This window comes from Salmo salar, chromosome ssa03 (assembly GCF_905237065.1).
Source record: "Salmo salar chromosome ssa03, Ssal_v3.1, whole genome shotgun sequence".
NCBI classification, from domain to species: domain Eukaryota; kingdom Metazoa; phylum Chordata; class Actinopteri; order Salmoniformes; family Salmonidae; genus Salmo; species Salmo salar.
In genome coordinates this window covers 57272457-57290376 of record NC_059444.1, presented here as the reverse complement: position 1 = coordinate 57290376, position 17920 = coordinate 57272457, and the positions used below count along the sequence as shown (strand labels likewise).

General features: G+C 43.1%; 1 protein-coding gene across 1 annotated transcript; it reads left to right on the top strand.

Moving 5' to 3' along the window:
• The first annotated feature begins 9196 nt into the window (after positions 1-9196).
• LOC106600850 (pyruvate dehydrogenase (acetyl-transferring) kinase isozyme 2, mitochondrial) lies at positions 9197-17195 on the top strand. Its single transcript, XM_014192566.2, has 11 exons — positions 9197-9573; positions 10189-10330; positions 11469-11540; positions 11808-11992; positions 12548-12637; positions 12875-12952; positions 13124-13200; positions 13353-13451; positions 14866-14976; positions 15185-15298; positions 15426-17195. Exons 1-11 carry the CDS (start codon positions 9456-9458, stop codon positions 15567-15569), a joined length of 1230 nt encoding a protein of 409 aa, XP_014048041.1. The 5' UTR covers positions 9197-9455; the 3' UTR covers positions 15570-17195.
• The last annotated feature ends 725 nt before the right edge of the window (positions 17196-17920 follow it).

Below are 17920 nucleotides of genomic sequence, written 5' to 3'. Positions count from 1 at the left end.
TAAAATAATACAATCATTGCAGATGGTGGCTTTTGTTGACTGCACATTGTCGCCATTATCTGTCGACAGTGTTCCCTTCCACCTCTCAGACTCCATTCATCCATTCAGGCCATAGATCACCTTGGCTTAATCTCTCTCTCTCTCTCTCTCTCTCTCTCTCTCTTTCTCTTTCTCTTTCTCCCTCTCTCTCTCTCTTTCTTTCTTCTCTCTCTCTCTCTTTCTCTCTCTCTTTCTCTCTTTCTCTCTCTTTCTTTATCTTTTTCTATCCCTCTTTCTCTCTTTCTTTCTCTCTGTGGTATATGTCCTGCATGCGAAATACACTGCTCAAAAAAATAAAGGGAACACTTAAACAACACAATGTACCTCCAAGTCAATCACACTTCTGTGAAATCAAACTGTCCACTTAGGAAGCAACACTGATTGACAATACATTTTACATGCTGTTGTGCAAATGGAATAGACAACAGGTGGAAATTATAGGCAATTAGCAAGACACCCCCAATAAAGGAGTGGTTCTGCAGGTGGGGAGCACAGACCACTTCTCAGTTCCTATGCTTCCTGGCTGATGTTTTGGTCACTTTTGAATGCTGGCGGTGCTTTCACTCTAGTGGTAGCATGAGACGGAGTCTACAACCCACACAAGTGGCTCAGGTAGTGCAGCTCATCCAGGATGGCACATCAATGCGAGCTGTGGCAAGAAGGTTTGCTGTGTCTGTCAGCGTAGTGTCCAGAGCATGGAGGCGCTACCAGGAGACAGGCCAGTACATCAGGAGATGTGGAGGAGGCCGTAGGAGGGCAACAACCCAACAGCAGGACCGCTACCTCCGCCTTTGTGCAAGGAGGAGCAGGAGAAGCACTGCCAGAGCCCTGCAAAATGACCTCCAGCAGGCCACAAATGTGCATGTGTCTGCTCAAACGGTCAGAAACAGACTCCATGAGGGTGGTATGAGGGCCCGACGTCCACAGGTGGGGGTTGTGCTTACAGCCCAACACCGTGCAGGACGTTTGGCATTTGCCAGAGAACACCAAGATTGGCAAATTCGCCACTGGCGCCCTGTGCTCTTCACAGATGAAAGCAGGTTCACACTGAGCACGTGACAGACGTGACAGAGTCTGGAGACGCCGTGGAGAACGTTCTGATGCCTGCAACATCCTCCAGCATGACCGGTTTGGCGGTGGGTCAGTCATGGTGTAGGGTGGCATTTCTTTGGAGGGCCGCACAGCCCTCCATGCGCTCACCAGAGGTAGCCTGACTGCCATTAGGTACCGAGATGAGATCCTCAGACCCCTTGTGAGACCATATGCTGGTGCGGTTGGCCCTGGGTTCCTCCTAATGCAAGACAATGCTAGACCTCATGTGGCTGGAGTGTGTCAGCAGTTCCTGCAAGAGGAAGGCATTGATGCTATGGACTGGCCCGCCCGTTCCCCAGACCTGAATCCAATTGAGCACATCTGGGACATCATGTCTCGCTCCATCCACCAACGCCACGTTGCACCACAGACTGTCAAGGAGTTGGCGGATGCTTTAGTCCAGGTCTGGGAGGAGATCCCTCAGGAGACCATCCGCCACCTCATCAGGAGCATGCCCAGGCGTTGTAGGGAGGTCATACAGGCACGTGGAGGCCACACACACTACTGAGCCTCATTTTGACTTGTTTTAAGGACATTACATCAAAGTTGGATCAGCCTGAAGTGTGGTTTTCCACTTTAATTTTGAGTGTGACTCCAAATCCAGACCTCCATGGGTTGATAAATTGGATTTCCATTGATTATTTTTGTGTGATTTTGTTGTCAGCACATTCAACTATGTAAAGAAAAAAGTATTTAATAAGATTATTTCTTTCATTCAGATCTAGGATGTGTTGTTTTAGTGTTCCCTTTATTTTTTTGAGCAGTATATAATATAGCCAGCAGATGGCGACCATGTTTAATACAATGAACAAAAATACAACATGTAAAGTGTTGGTCCCATGTTTCATTGAGCTGAAATAAAAGATCCCAGAAATGTTCCATATGCACAAAAAGCATATTTCTCTCAAATTGTGTGCACAAGTTTGTTTACATCTCTGTCAGTGAGCATTTCTCCTTTGCCAAGATAATCCATCCACCTGAGAGCTGTGGCATAGCAAGAAGCTGATTAAACAGCGCAAACATTAAGGGGATATATTTGGGGTAAGGCCCTGCGATAGACTAGTGTCCTGTCCAGGGGGATAGACTAGTGTCCTGTCCAGGGGGTGTATTTGTACATCAAGCTGCCTCATACTACAGAAACAGGAGATAGGCTCCTGCTCCTATGAGATGTTCTATCTTGCACAAGCCTGCTACTTACCCGTTACTAGAATATCAAACCCCTATGAAGAGCAAAGCAAATGTCACACATATAGAAACGGCATGTTAACAACATGTACAGTATGTTAACTTAATATACTGACTCTGTCTGGAGTCACCGCAATCTGTTAGATGTCATGTTCAAAACAAGAAACGGAATTGATAGAGCAGACACTAGGTTCCTCTCCACATGATAGAGCATGGTATTTACTCTATGCATGCCAATTCTATGTTTGGCCAACGGTTAAAAACAGTTAACTGTTAAAAATGCCACCTCACCTTGGTCTACCCTCTCCTGCAGTTGAGGCCGTGCCACACACATGGACCTCCCCTTACGCTTTACAAGCTTGTCTCACACTATCTAATTCCATTGTAATCAAGGTCTCATCCACCAATACGAAACTATAGGCTACCTCACAGTCATACAATCTATTTACAGTATATGGGTATTTAGACTATCAGTGTCTAAATGTAGTGTCAACTTCCTCCATCCAGGACATACCGCTGTGCTAATCAAATGCACTTCTCAAAGCACTTCTCCCAATCATTTCATGTTTGCTCAACTTCATTTAAACTGTTGAGTTGGATGGAAATAAATGGAATATTACTAGTCTGAGCTTTTGAGTCTCTAGTCATTAGCTAGGCCTAGTGGAGTCACAGTGGAGGCAGGATATACACGACAAGACCAAAAGTATGTGGACACCTGCTCGTCGAACATCTCATTCCAAGATCATGGGCATTAATACGGAGTTGGTCCCCCCCCTTTGCCGCTAAAACAGCCTCCACTCTTCTGGGAAAGCCTTCCACTAGATGTTGGAACATTGCTGTGGAGACTTGCTTCCATTCAGCCACACGGTCATTAGTGAGGTCGGGCACTGATGTTGGGCGATTAGGCCTGGCTCGCAGTCGGCGTTCCAATTCATCCCAAAGGTGTTCGATGGGGTTGAGGTCAGGGCTCTGTGCAGGCCAGTCAAGTTCTTCCACACCGATCTCGACATAGTATTTCTGTATGGACCTCGCTTTGTGCACGGGGGCATTTAAAAAAATAACATAATAATTGAACCTTTATTTAACTAAGCAAGTCCGTTAAAAGTAAATTCTTATTTACAATGGCAGCCTGCCCCGGCCAACCCCGGATCACGCTGGGCCAATTGTGCGCCGCCCTATGGGACTCCCAATCATGGCCGATTGTGATTCAGCCTGGAATCGAACCAGGGTCTGTAGTGACACCTCTAGCACTGAGATGCAGTGCCTTAGACTGCTGCGCCACTCGGGAGCCCATTCATATTGTATTGTCATGCTGAAACAGGAAAGGGCCTTCCCAAACTGTTGCCACAAAGTTGTAAGCACATAATCGTCTAGAATGTCATTGTATGCTGTAGCGTTAAGATTTCCCTTCACTGGAACTAAGGGGCCTAGCCCAAACCATTAAAAACAGTCCTAGACCGTCATTCCTCCTACACCAATCTTTACATTTGCCACTATGCATTCGGACAGGTAGCGTTCTCCTAGCATCCGCCAAACACAGATTCGTTCATCGGACTGCCAGATTGTAAAGCGTGATTCATCACTCCGGAGACCGCGTTTACACTGCTCCAGAGTCCAATGTTGGCGAGCTTTACACCACTCCAGCTGACGCTTTGCATGACGCATGGTGATCTGAGGCGTGTGGGCGGCCATGGAAATCCATTTCTTGAAGCTCACAACAAACAGTTCTTGTGCTGACGTTGCTTCAAGAGGCAGTTGGGAAATTGGTAGTGAATGTTGCAACTGAGGACAGACATTTTTTATGTGCTACGCACTTCAGCACTTGGCAGTCCCATTTTGTGAGCTTGTGTGGCCTACCACTTCGCGGCTGAGTTGTTGTTCATTTCCACTTAACAATAACAGGACTTACATTTGACCGGGGCAGCTCTAGCAAGGCAGAAATTCGACAAACTGACTTCTTGGAAAGGTGGCATCCTATGACTGTGCCACGTTGAAAGTCACCGAGCACTTCAGTAAGGCCATTCTACTGACAATGTTTGTCTATGGAGATTGCATGGTTGTGCGCTCGATGTTATACACCTGTCAGCAACGTGTGTGGCTGAAATAGCCGAATCCACTAACTTGAAGGGATGTTCACATACTTTTGTATGTACAGTTGAAGTTGGAAGTTTACATACACCTCAGCCAAATACATTTAAACTCAGTTTTTCACAATTCCTGACATTTAATCCAAGTAAAAATTCCCTGGCTTAGGTCAGTTACGATCACCACTTTATTTTAGGAATGTGAAATGTCAGAATAATAGTAGAGAGTGATTTATTTCAGCTTGTATTTCTTTCATCACGTTCCCAGTGGGTCAGAAGTTTACATACACTCAATTAGTATTTGGTAGCATTGCCTTTCAATTGTTTAACATGGGTCAAAGTTTTGGGTAGGATTGAGGTCACGGCTTTGTGATGGACACTCCAATACCTTGACTTTGTCCTTAAGCCATTTTGCCACAACTTTGGAAGTATGCTTGGGGACATTGTCCATTTGGAAGACCCATTTGCGACCAAGCTTTAACTTCCTGACTGATGTCTTGAGATGTTGCTTCAATATATCCACATAATTTTCCTACCTCATGACGCCATCAATTTTGTGAAGTGCACCAGTCCCTCCTGCAGCAAAGCACCAACACAACATGATGCTGCCACCCCTGTGCTTCGCGGTTGGGATGGTGTTCTTCGGCGTGCAAGCCTCCCCCTTTTTCCTCCACACATAACAATGGTTATTATGGCCTAACAGTTCAATTTTTGTTTCATCAGACCAGAGGACATTTCTTCAAAAAGTACGATCTTTGTCCCCATGTGCAGTTGCAAACCGTAGTCTGGCTTTTTTATGGCGTTTTTTGGAGCAGTGGCTTCTTCCTTGCTGAGCGGCCTTTTAAGTTATGTCTATATAGGATTCGTTTTACTGTGATATACTGTAAATACTTTGTACCTGTTTCCTCCAGCATCTTCACAAGGTCCTTTGCTGGGATTGATTTGCACTTTTTGCACCAAAGTACGTTCATCTCTAGGAGACAGAGTGCGTCTCCTTCCTGAGCGGTATGACGGCTGCGTGGTCCCATGGTGTTTATGCTTGCGTACTATTGTTTGTATAGCTGAATGTGGTACCTTCAGGCGTTTGGAAATTGCTCACAAGGATGAACCAGACTTGTGGAGGTCTACAATATTTTTTCTGAGGTCTTGGCTGATTTCTTTTGATTTTCCCATGATGTCAAGCAAAGAGGCACTGAGTTTGAAGGTAGGCCTTGAAATACATCCATAGGTACACCTCCAATTGACTCAAATTATGTCAATTAGCCTAAAGCCATGACATACATTTCTGGAATTTACCAAACTGTTTAATGGCACAGTCAACTTAGTGTATGTTAACTTCTTACCAACTGGAATTGTGATACAATGAATTATAAGTGAAATAATCTGTCTGTAAACAATTGTTGGAAAAATTACTTGTGTCATGCACAAAGCAGATGTCCTAACCTACTTGCCAAATCTATAGTTTGTTAACAGGAAATTTGTGGAGTGGATGAAAAACGAGTTTTAATGACTCCAACCTAAGTGTATGTAAACTTCCGACTTCAACTGTATGTGTGAGTTCAGATTGTCTCGACAGGTGTACTAATGTCACACAGTGACCCTCCCAGGTGTAAAATGGGCACTGCCAAAGAATCACGTGCCAAAGAAAAATACCATACAATCCTGCTACATAAATACCATGTTGAATACACTGCCTGTAGACACCTCACCCTCTTCAGTTTCCACAGTGTCGCATTAGAGTCTGCAATTCTATAGATGTTTTAGATTTTCCACAAAAGTATATCAATAATGGTAAATGCATATTTAATGACTTTACCATTTGAAAAAGCTAATGTTTACTAGGTACTAGGTAAACATATATTGATGTCCTTCAAGAGGAAATTCTTTCAAGAAAACCATCCCTGACTCCTTACATGTAATTGTGCCCTGTCACTGCTTGGGTTTCACTGGATGCTGAATGATTGGCATCCCAATATCTATTACCATGGCGCTTCCCACTTGACCACAGCTAGTCTTTTCCATGTCAACAAACTATATTGGGCTGGGTAGAAGGGGAAGAGGGGGTTGTTTTAACTGGGTGAGAGGTCGAGGGAGAGGGGCTTTCTAAGAGAGATCAGTGTACTGGGCCATTTTTTTCCAAGCATGATGTTATTAATAAGTGTACGCCATTTACAGCCTATTAATACATGGTTATTCATATTATATTAATATATTAATACAGGTTATTAATACCTGTTTCTGTTCGTCACCTAATTCGACGATTAAACGTGTTGACATGTGTGGTCTAGAGTGCTGAGGTATGTACTGTGACAAGGATCTTTCCTAGGAACTGACGTTTGGACAAATTGGGCAAGACCTGTCTCATCTCCTTTGACATTATTTCCAGTTAACTCTGGTCCAGTACAACACTGTTTCTATAGCAAGAGGAGGGTGAAGGACCATGATGAAGGACCAGGAAGATGATTTTAATGTTTTCTTTTTTTTTCACATTCATGACTAATAAAGTAATCTAACGGTGGTCATCAAACGTCCATAGTATTAGCTATTACTAAAAACGGTTAACATAAAAATACAGAATACATATATAAATGTTATTTCTTTAAAAAGTGGTTGAAATAACCATCATAACTGATCAGCCTAATGCTAGCTAAATGCAAGTTAATACACCCGACCTTGTTAACCAATTGACTGTTCACTCAGATCTAATGTTTTTGTCATTTCCCCCGCAGGCCATGGGCAAAGCAACGGGTTGGTGCATTGCTTGTTGGCCTGGAAAAGCGAGTATCTATTGACTGGCAATGGGCCATTGTGCTACTGTATGTGCTTACAGCATTTCAGTATGAGGACATTAAGCAACTAGTGCTCTCCATACTGATATATACTGTATTACGAAATCAACATATTCCTATCCCTCTCTCTTGTTTGGGCCCACAACAACTTAACCTATTTAGCAACATTGTGTATATTGCACTGTATATGAACTTTAATTTGGCCTCCTTAAGTGTATATATGACAACGCTGGTGAACTTTAGACGGTTAGGACACTACTGTAGGCAGGCTATACGGTTTGCAGACTAGTAGGCTATACAGCTAATACTGTCAAAGCAGCAGGGCAGTATGCTGTTCCCTGCACATGGTGCACTGGTCCAACTGATTGTTATATAATCCTGTACTATGAGCACGGTCCCTCATGTTGGTCAACTGGGTTAACTGTGCCCTCTCGTCTACACGCTGTATTAGGATGCATCCTCACCCTCTCCTTGGACGATCATGCCCACACCCTGTCTGATAAGAGGGTAGAATGCCCAGACTCACTGTCTTTCTCTCTCTCTCACACACATACATGCGCGCACACACACACGCACCATAGTGGAATTTGGCTGGTGATAATGAATAATAATTTATTGCATTTCTATAGAGCTTTTCATAGAATCCCAAAGCGCTTCAAGAGCAAAATAACAAACAAGCAATATATCATGACGGGTCAACCAATAGAGGCCAAGCCTTTGAAAGCTGCGTCCTCTGCAGATAGAGAGGGTCAGTTCATGGCTTGAGCGAAGGGAGCTGGACAGAGGATGCTAGATGATGGTGATGGAGTCTGCTGATGATCTTGTAGAGGGCAAGTCTGGGAACCAGCCTGAGTCTTATAGCCACTCATCTTCCAGTCTGTTTATCACCACTTGGCTGATGCCTCAGCAGCTCTGGATGCCAGAAAGCTCACCACACAAAGTTTAGAATAGTAGCCAGTCGTCCTCAATTCGAGCCCTCTGCCTCTGGTATAAGTAGCCAACTCTAACCAATAGATTCCCGTCCCTCACTGCTGCTGTTGTCATTGACCATAAACCCAAGCCTGTTCTCTCTCTCGCTATCTCTCTCCCTATCTATTCTCTCTATCTATGCTCTGTACTGTACCTCACCTTGTTGATGGAAACACATGCTCTGTCATTTCTATGTTGTGTTCTTAACCTTGTTATGGAAACACAGTGTCATGCTCACTCCATAAACTCTCCCCTTGTTGTGAATGAACACCATATATGGATTATGGTGGCATGTTTACTACTATAGCATACAATGGCACCACTTGATTTTACAGTCCTGTTTTAGATTGTATTTGCTTGGTATTGTCTAAAGGGAATATATGTTCTATTTTCTAGACGGTAACAAGCAGGAAGAAATCAGTTATGTACTTCATTTTTTTTATTTATTTTTCTGCAAATGACTCAAATTCCTTAGGATTTTTTGTTGTTGCATAGCCTAGTTCACCAGATATGTAAGCTTGTTGTGATGGTCTTGACTTGTTTTTTCTTTACCCCTCTCTTAGAATGGAGGGTGTGTGAAGTTCAGTGCTCCTTGACCAAGTATTGATACCATTACTGTAAACATGTGAAGTATTTTTGTACAGTATCGACCCCATGAAGACTAGTTGTCTGCTAATGGGGATCCAAATCCAAAACAAACAAGTTAACATGTTTTGGGTGTTGATGCCATGGTGACCATGCTTCCAAGTAAAATGAACACAGGAATGTGGAAATATTTAAATAAGCTATCAATTATAATGCGATAACCTATGCCCTGCATTCACAGAAAACATTCAAATGGAGCCCTTGTTTTCTGGACAGCAGTAGGCTGTCATCCATGAACGTCGCCTTGTTGAGGTTGTCAACAGCATAACAGAGATTATTTCCAGACAGGCGACAGACGTAGGCTACCAGTAGGTTAATTGAGGTCTTATAAATTAGAGGTGGCATAAACAATCTGTCAACTCCATCATCATGCCCCGGTTGGGTTGTTGACCATATCTTGTGGGGTGGGTTTCCAAGCACTGCGCACCCACCGCCCACTCTCATTGGCCAGTCCTGGGCATAAAGCAATGCTATTGGCTGGAGAAGTCTACTTCAAGACAATTCCGACTATCGCAATCTTCAGAAAAATCAACATTGATACGTAAACACTCGAGACAAACCTAAACTGACAGCAGCTATACGTCTTGTATTCTGAACGGACATTTCTATTTTTCTTTACTATCGGAGGATTTTTTTTTATTTGCCTTGCATAATGAAGTTTGTCAGATTCCTGATGAAGAACGCTGCTTTGGCCAACGTGCCAAAGCATATTGACCATTTCTCCAAATTCTCACCATCACCTTTGTCTATGAAGCAATTCTTGGATTTCGGTGAGTAGAATACAAACTCAACAGCATCCTTTTGAATAGCAATGTCATAATGTTGCTCTGCAAAGAATTCGAGCGACACAATGTTTCAATATTAATTTCAGTATCGTGCACACTGATAGAGAGGGATGTCATTGCATGTTTTGCTAGCTTGCAGAATAACAGATGGTAGCAAATGTAAAGAAAATGGTAATTCAACCATATACGACAGTGGTGTAATCTCAATCTAAACTACAACGCGGAATATGGTAATTAGATATCAAATTATAGTTATTTACACTGCGTTGTCTCATGTGCAAACAATACTACATACGGATGTAGGCTGGTTCAAGTTTGACCACAAACAGCAGTCACATGTACTGAACATGTTTACATAAGGAAACCTGGTTGTTCCAGCTAGCCAATCATAATGTTTAAATGTAGGGTACAACGTTACCATTGTTTTCACGATATGAGATACTGAAGGAATAGGCAGAAGCCTGTCTGAATAGGCCATAGTTTAGCATGCACAGATGATGAGGATAAATAATAATAGCTATTTTTATTACACAATTGTTTCGATATATCCTCAAACACTTTTGCTCTAGTTTATCTAACTTTGACACCAACCATCTCCAGGTTCTACAAATGCCTGCGAGAAGACATCCTTTGCCTTCCTCAGACAAGAACTCCCCGTCCGGTTGTCCAACATCATGAAAGAGCTCAACCTCTTACCGGACCGGTTGTTGACCACACCATCGGTGCAACTGGTGCAACGCTGGTAAGAGCCAGCTAGAGCAATCAGGAACTTATCCGGAAATGTTTTACATAACTCGCTTTGTGTGTGTGAACGTAAACTTTTAACGGGACAGTAGCCTATAATGTTGCCCTATAATATACTATAATATATTGTGCTATAGTGTCAGCACAAAAGTGTTTATTGTTTGCAGCATAGCGTACATACTTTGGGTTTGATTAAGCAACATTGTTGTTATGGCCATTTGGCCAATGCACAGGGCAAGCCAGCATAGCTCTAGTGTCCCAGCTGTGCGCCACTCACTCGCGCTGTGAACTTTGTCCCAGTTCCCTCCCCTCCCCTCGTTGTTTTCGACTAACGGATGTCTTGGCAGGAACAGTTGAAACGAGGGAGGAAGTACAGTAGCCTACGTCCACCACTGCTACGCGCGCTCGAGGGCGAAAGGGGAACTTCAAGTGCAAACTGCACCATTGCACTTGTGTAATAGCCAATGAAAGCATATTGCACTTTGGAAGACACAAAATAACTTTTACGGAAAAAAATAAACGAAATCTAAGGTTTTAGAATGTGCATTGGAATGCCTTAACTCAATTTGATCATGTCATTTTATTGCACTTCTACGTTATAACATGATTTGACACTGTATGGTATTCTTTGGTTTATTTTATTGCTTTGACTGAATTTTATGACGAGAGGCAGGCTGGAAGGAAAAGCCTCGTGCAGAAATTAGGGCTCACGTTGACTTGATTTAGTTGGACAGAAGAGGCTCACTGTGCTGTCCTAAGCAGCATATGAGAGTGTCAGTGGAGTAGATTTACAACTGCTGTGCGTATTGGAATCACATGGACATATTGAGACACACACACACACACACACAATGTGCCTAGCAATGCAAGATGGATGAGGGGTGTCCTGGTATCAGAGCGATGCAGGAATGGCACCTAGCTGGTCCAAAAGCCAACTGGAAAATGACCAGTGCAAAAGTACCTTCGCTATCTACTGACAGTCTCTGTTGACCGAGCCTGAGACCCAATATCCTTTTGCTTTACTATTGAGAATCAATGTTTTTCAGTGTTTAAACAAATGTTGACACGATGTCTGTTAGATTGTAACGTGACAATAGTGAGGTCACTAAATGAACTCTTCCTTCGCTCTCTTCTAGGTACATCCAAAGCCTTATGGAGATCTTGGACTTCCTTGACAAGAGCCCAGACGACCACAGTGTCTTGCAATCGTAAGTTTGCACCAGCTTCTGCTAACTCCTCCGTATTGTGGTCCTGTGTGGCTCAATCGGTAGAGCGTGGTGTTTGCAATGCCAAGGGTTGCGGGTTTGATACCCACCGTGGCCACCCATATGGTGCTTTTGATAAAAGCCTCTTCTAAATGGCATATATTAATCATCCAATACTAACTCTGAAAAACTAGCTAGTTATTGCATGTTGGGGGGAGGGAGATTGTTAAAGTCTAAGATTGACAGCAGCCTTTCTCTCCCTCGCTCCAGGTTTGTTGAGTCCCTGGAGACCATTAGGAACAGGCACAATGATGTGGTGCCCACTATGGCGCAGGGCGTCATTGAGTACAAAGACACCTTTGGCCAGGACCCGGTCACTAGCCAGAACATCCAGTACTTCCTGGACCGATTCTACATGAGCCGTATCTCCATCCGCATGCTCATCAACCAGCACAGTAAGTCCCGCCTCTGAGGTCACATGCATTCCTCATTGATCAGTTCAACATCAGTTTGGCCTTGATCAATCCAATTCCCCTTAACTGAACTTGCAACTCAAGCATAATGCAATGCAACAATTTGGCCCTGGCATTGAGCAAGCCGTTTGAAGCTGAGATTAATGCTTACACTGTTAGTCTTGACACACATCCAAGTAGTGTTCCAATTGTGCTGGCAACCAGCTATACAAGGGTTGGCATGGAAAGACTGACAGAGGTACTTGCACACGCTGAGGTAGACTTTTTTGACAGTCTCAGCCCGGAGGCCTGACTATAGGACAGGAAATAGGGTTGTTATGAAAATAAAGACCTCACTTTACTTGTTTTGCCTCTAGAATGTTCCGACTATTTGTCCAAGTTCATTCAAACAGAACTGGGCCTTGCCGGTCCTCTCCTGCCCAGTCTTGCCTTTTTCAATCATTCACCAAAACATTTTGGACTTGGTCCACCACACGTAACATTCTAACTCTTCCCCCTTTTCCTTGCCTCCTCCCCTTGTCCCCTTTTTCTCTGCAGCGCTTGTTTTCGACGGAAACACCAACCCAGCCCACCCCAACACCATCGGGTGCATTGACTCCCTGTGTGATGTCACTGAAGTGATTCGAGGTAAGAGAACCAGTCTTTGGGGCTTACTCATTAACTTGGTCTGAGGTGAAAATTAGGTTGTAGGGGGATAGAAAGACCCAGTTGGAAGTGCTAATTCTGTTTATTTGAAGCCGGTAACTCACAAAGAGTGGCTCTACCTACATTTGGCGATCATGTCCATTTTTGTTTGCAGAGTGAGAGCTGGAAACAGCTAATTACATTTCTTTCTTTCATTCCTTCTCGTCTCTTTCTCTCCAGATGCGTTTGACAGTGCCAAGATGCTCTGTGAGCAGTACTACCTCGGGGCCCCTGAGCTTGAGCTAAGGGAGATGAACTGTAAGCACAGCAGGCCTCTACACACCCTCACAATTAATGTGAATTTGAAAAAAAACAAAAACACATTATCTTAAAAGCTAAATAGCATCACATGCAGTACGTTAGTAGCTATAGGGAAATAAACTAATGCAATTATGCGGACTTCATATTGTGTTATCATTTCCTTTTCAGCCAACAATGTCAGAGATCCAATCCAGATCACTTATATCCCCTCCCATCTCTACCACATGCTGTTTGAGCTCTTCAAGGTGAGTCCATATAATGATATCTTAACTCAAAATGTATGATGGGGAGGACATTGCCTGCAAGACTTTAGTACAGTAATATCAAAGTATGATGGTGTTTGGTCAGATTTTATGTGTTGACAAATACCTGGACGTTCTCTTCTGATGTCCCCCAGAATGCCATGAGAGCTACAATTGAGACCCATGAAGTCAGCCACAACCTCCCACCCATCAGAGTCATGGTGGCCCTTGGCGGAGAGGACCTGTCAATCAAGGTGAGTGACAGGGCAGACTTCCAATCACAGTGCTCATATAGCCTTGCAGAATTAGAATTGCGATGATGAGAGAACTGGGGCAAAGTGTAGAACTTTTGGAAACTTGGTGAACCAATATCTAAAACTGAACATTTCTAATACAATTAAACTCATTGATACAACAAACCCCAAAATAGAACCAACACATAGGCCTACAGTATGTGACCTCTAACCTTAAACCCAATCCTGTTATTCATTGAAACTCCCTCGCTGCATAACCACCTCAAATTCTTAGTTGAAACAACCCAACGGTTTGTAAGTGAAAGATGATGTTGGCTGTAATGTTGTGCCAATAGCTTACCTCTCTATTGTGCCCTCAGCCTAGTTCACCCCCTAGTACAGCCTTAATTGAGTTATCCAAGGCATCATTCTTATCAATGATTAATGTAGAGCCACTGAGCCATGCTCTCATTAACAGGATTGGACAAAGTATGTAAAGCCATATTTAGTAAGGGATTAACTAAAGCTGCTATTGGTTGATATCATTAACCTTTACCCCAATTAGAATCTTAGTAGTGGTGAATGTGAAACTATGGCTGTCTCAATGAATTGAGCTAAGTCCTCTCATAATCCACCTCCACCACCAGGTCCATCTGCTTACCTCTGCACTAGACGCCTTGATTATTATTCCTAATGACCTCAGCATTTTCTTCTCTCTGGCCCAATGTTCTAATCCCAGGTTTATATAATAGGCATTTTTTTCATGTATTTTTGCCCAATATGTAGTGTTAGTCGGTGTTAGCTCTACTTAACCTTTCTGGGAAGGGGGTTCCGCTAGCGGAACACCTGGCCTACAGCCAGTGAAATTGCAGGGCGCCAAATTCAAACAACAGAAATCTCATAATTAAAATTCCTCAGACATACAAGTATTATACACCATTTTAAAGATAAACTTCTTGTTAATCCAACCAGTGTCCGATTTCAAAAAAGCTTTACGGCTAAAGCACACCATGCGATTATGTTAGGACAGCACCTAGCCACAAAAAAACCATACAGCCACTTTCCAAAGAAGGACAGGTGGCACAAAAGTCAGAAATAGCGTTAAAATTAATCACTAAACTTTGATCTTCAGCTGGTGGCACTCCCAGGACTCCATGTTAGACAATAAATGTTTGTTTTGTTCAATAAGGTACATTTTTATGTCCAAAAACCTCATTTGAAATTGGCATGTTATGTTCAGAAATGCATTGTTTCAAACAAACATCTGATGAAAATGCAGAGAGCCACATCAAATGCTGCCCCCTATCCCTAAAGAGTTTTAAATAGACCCAGATTGAAAAATACAACATTTGAGATAATGTCAATAAATGGGTTTGAGCTGAGGTGTAATCTCTTTCTCTCTCTGTCTCGCTCTCTTTTTCTCTCTTTTTTTTAGGTGATGGATAGGGGTGGTGGTGTCCCCTTAAGAAAGATTGAGACACTCTTCAGCTACATGTACTCCACAGCTCCCAGACCCAACTTTGGTGACAATCACCGGGCCCCACTGGTGAGTGATACACACACATCTACTTATATAACCTCACAGAACCTAAAAACGCACAGATGCCATACTTACGACTAGATAACCTTGTTTTCTTTAGCAGCATTTCTGTACCTTGAGGCCAAAGATCCTATTTTTGATAGTGCTAATAGTTACAGCTATGTCGATATATTTTCATTAGCTATAACATTTCCCCTATTGTGTGTCCCTCCAGGCTGGTTTTGGCTATGGGCTTCCCATTTCGCGCCTCTACGCGCGTTACTTCCAGGGAGACCTGCAGTTATACTCGATGGAGGGTCATGGTACCGACGCTGTCATTCACATGAAGGTAAGAGGCAACTACCTACTACCGCCTGTTACACCTCAGATACTAATAACCAAGTAATAATAAGTTGTCACATCCCTAGACATGCTAATCGCTAACTCTATCTTCCATCCCCCACTCTCTCCCTCAGGCATTGTCCACAGATTCAGTGGAGAGGCTTCCTGTGTTCAACAAGACAGCTCTGAAACACTACAAAGTTAACCTGGAGGCAGATGACTGGTGTGTTCCCAGTAAGGAACCACTAGACCTGGCCATATACAGAGTCGCCAAGTGAACTTTGACCTTTCAATTACCTTAAGCCCTAAGGAGAGAGAAAAAGGGCCAAATCTCAATGGGACCTAATGTTGACGTGGTGGTGGGGGAAAGACGTCGCGAACCAATCCTGGAGAAAGTCTAGAAGGGAAGAAGCCTCTGATTGCAAAGCTTTAAAGCCCCTGGTGGTGCCCTGTTTCAGGAAGTGGGAAACACACTCACTTCCTGTCCCCACTAAAGTTGTGTTCCTAGGAAGGGGGGTTCAGGGACAGGGGACTGAACCAGTGCCTTAGAAAGGCCATCTTCCAAAGTGCAAGTGATTGTAGATCTCAAACTACCCTGCTCCCCAAATTGCTATACAGTAGTGTGAGTGGTCTGATCAGTATGCTCCATCCCACACCAAGGCCCATAGCGGGAGCCTCCTGCCCCACTTAGAACACCTGGATTTGGGGTTGACAGTGAAGGAGGGGAGCCTGAAAGTGAAGGAGGGGAGGTGTGAAAAATGGATCCTGGCAAAGATAGATGGTCAGAGAAGGAGAAAAAAACGAAGGCGCAAGTGGGAGATCTTGTCATTCCAGTAGAACATTGGATCGACAATTAGAGTTTTGAAGGTTTAGGTGAAGTACGTAGTCATGATGGTATTCAGTGTGAAGAATAGCCACTTCATTTGAGGATTGTTTCAGTGGAGGTCGTATCATTTCAAATCCTTGTAAGAGTATGGAGAACACACAAAGGGGGTGTTACTTAGCCGTTATCAGTGTTGTAAAGCATGGAGACAGCCAGCGTCTGGTTAGCCTTGTTGGCATCACCCTTTGTTAGTCAGAGCAGCTATGTCCGGTTATAACCTGTTATGAAAATTGAAGTTGTAGCAATATCACTATTAGACTGTATCACAAAGTATGGCAAACGTGTATTAAAGATAATGAGTGCCTATTGCCAAGTGGCCAACATTTCAAACATTCTAATGTCCTTGATAATTGCCTATGCATGCAGACAACCGATTGTTCATGAATATTAGCCAATTAGTCATTGTTTTCCTGGTATAAAAATAATTTATTGTATATGGACCTACTTTTGTGTGGATTGGTCAGTGAGAAAAATGTATACGCAACATTTTTCTTTCCATTAGCTTGAACAAAATGTCCAAAACGCGAGCAAGTACAGACAACCGAATGTATAGTTTGTGCTCATATAGCCTTACGGGAATTAGAATCGCGATGATGAGAGAACTGGGGCGAAGTATAGAACTGTTGGAAACTTGGTGAACCAATATCTAAAACTGAAACTTTCTAATACAATTAAACTCATTGAAACAACAAACCCCAAAATAGAACCAACACATAGGCCTATGTGGCCTCTAAGTTTATAATTGTGTTGGATGGAATTCCTTGCCTGTGTGAATAGCTGGATGACTGCACTGTAGAAGTTTGTTACTGGTAACACCGTAGTGACATTGCAATAGTATGAACACTATTGGTCCAGATGTGTGCACATCCCTAGTTACAGTTGACCCAGTCAACTGAGTATCTTCTAATCAAGCCAGAATGCTAGTTTGGTTTGTATTATACTTGAATTGAACAAAATGTACATTTCGAATGTCTTATTTTTATGAAGAAAGTGATTATGTAAAATAAATAATGTCAAATAAGGAAGTTATTTTTCTCGTCTTGATTAAAAAACAAAACACATGCATGAACAACAACTGTGGCAGTGGTTCAATACTGTACTTCACAGCTAAGGTCAAAGGTCAGTCATACCTGCTAAATAAGCAGCCTTCTGGCCAGCGTATGCATTTATGACTGAGTTAAGGTCAATGCTGTGACTTACTGTGCTGATCCAGAGTCAGTGTCAGCATTTCAGCTCTACAGTCTGCTCTTCCTAGAACAGTTAAACGTATACATACTATCAGAGAACAAGGGGGCGGGAAGGAGAGAGCCTGATGCAGGAAGCAATCAATCTTGACTCGTCTGGCGGCACCCTTGTAACCAATCAGAGAGGAGAGCACGGCCCAACTTTATGTAACTGTCTCTTCAAGAGAGAAAAACAAGTGTAGGAGCCAGGAGCCTACCATGCATGGAGATATAGACCTGAGTTATGTCAAGTACTGTTTCTCCACTGCCTTCAAGGCACCTCATGAGTGTTGAATTGGAGTCTTTGTGGGACTCACAACAAATCTACAGAATTTGAATTTTGGGCCTTCAGTTGTTGCTGATACACTATACAGTTATGTACAGTATGTAGAGTACAAAATGAAATCACCATACCATATTTTTTTACATTTCCCGTCGCTTCATGCAAGATTTATATTTCAACAACGGGTAACTTGGGATGGTTTCATAATGCGTTTCTTCTGCAGATGTTTGTTCAATCACT

Coding starts and splice junctions, on each gene's coding strand:
- LOC106600850 (XM_014192566.2), top strand. CDS start 9,456: ATGAAGTTTGTCAGATTCCTGATGAAGAACGCTGCTTTGGCCAACGTG. Junction 9,574..10,188: donor GAAGCAATTCTTGGATTTCG/GTGAGTAGAATA, acceptor AACCATCTCCAG/GTTCTACAAATGCCTGCGAG. Junction 10,331..11,468: donor GTGCAACTGGTGCAACGCTG/GTAAGAGCCAGC, acceptor GCTCTCTTCTAG/GTACATCCAAAGCCTTATGG.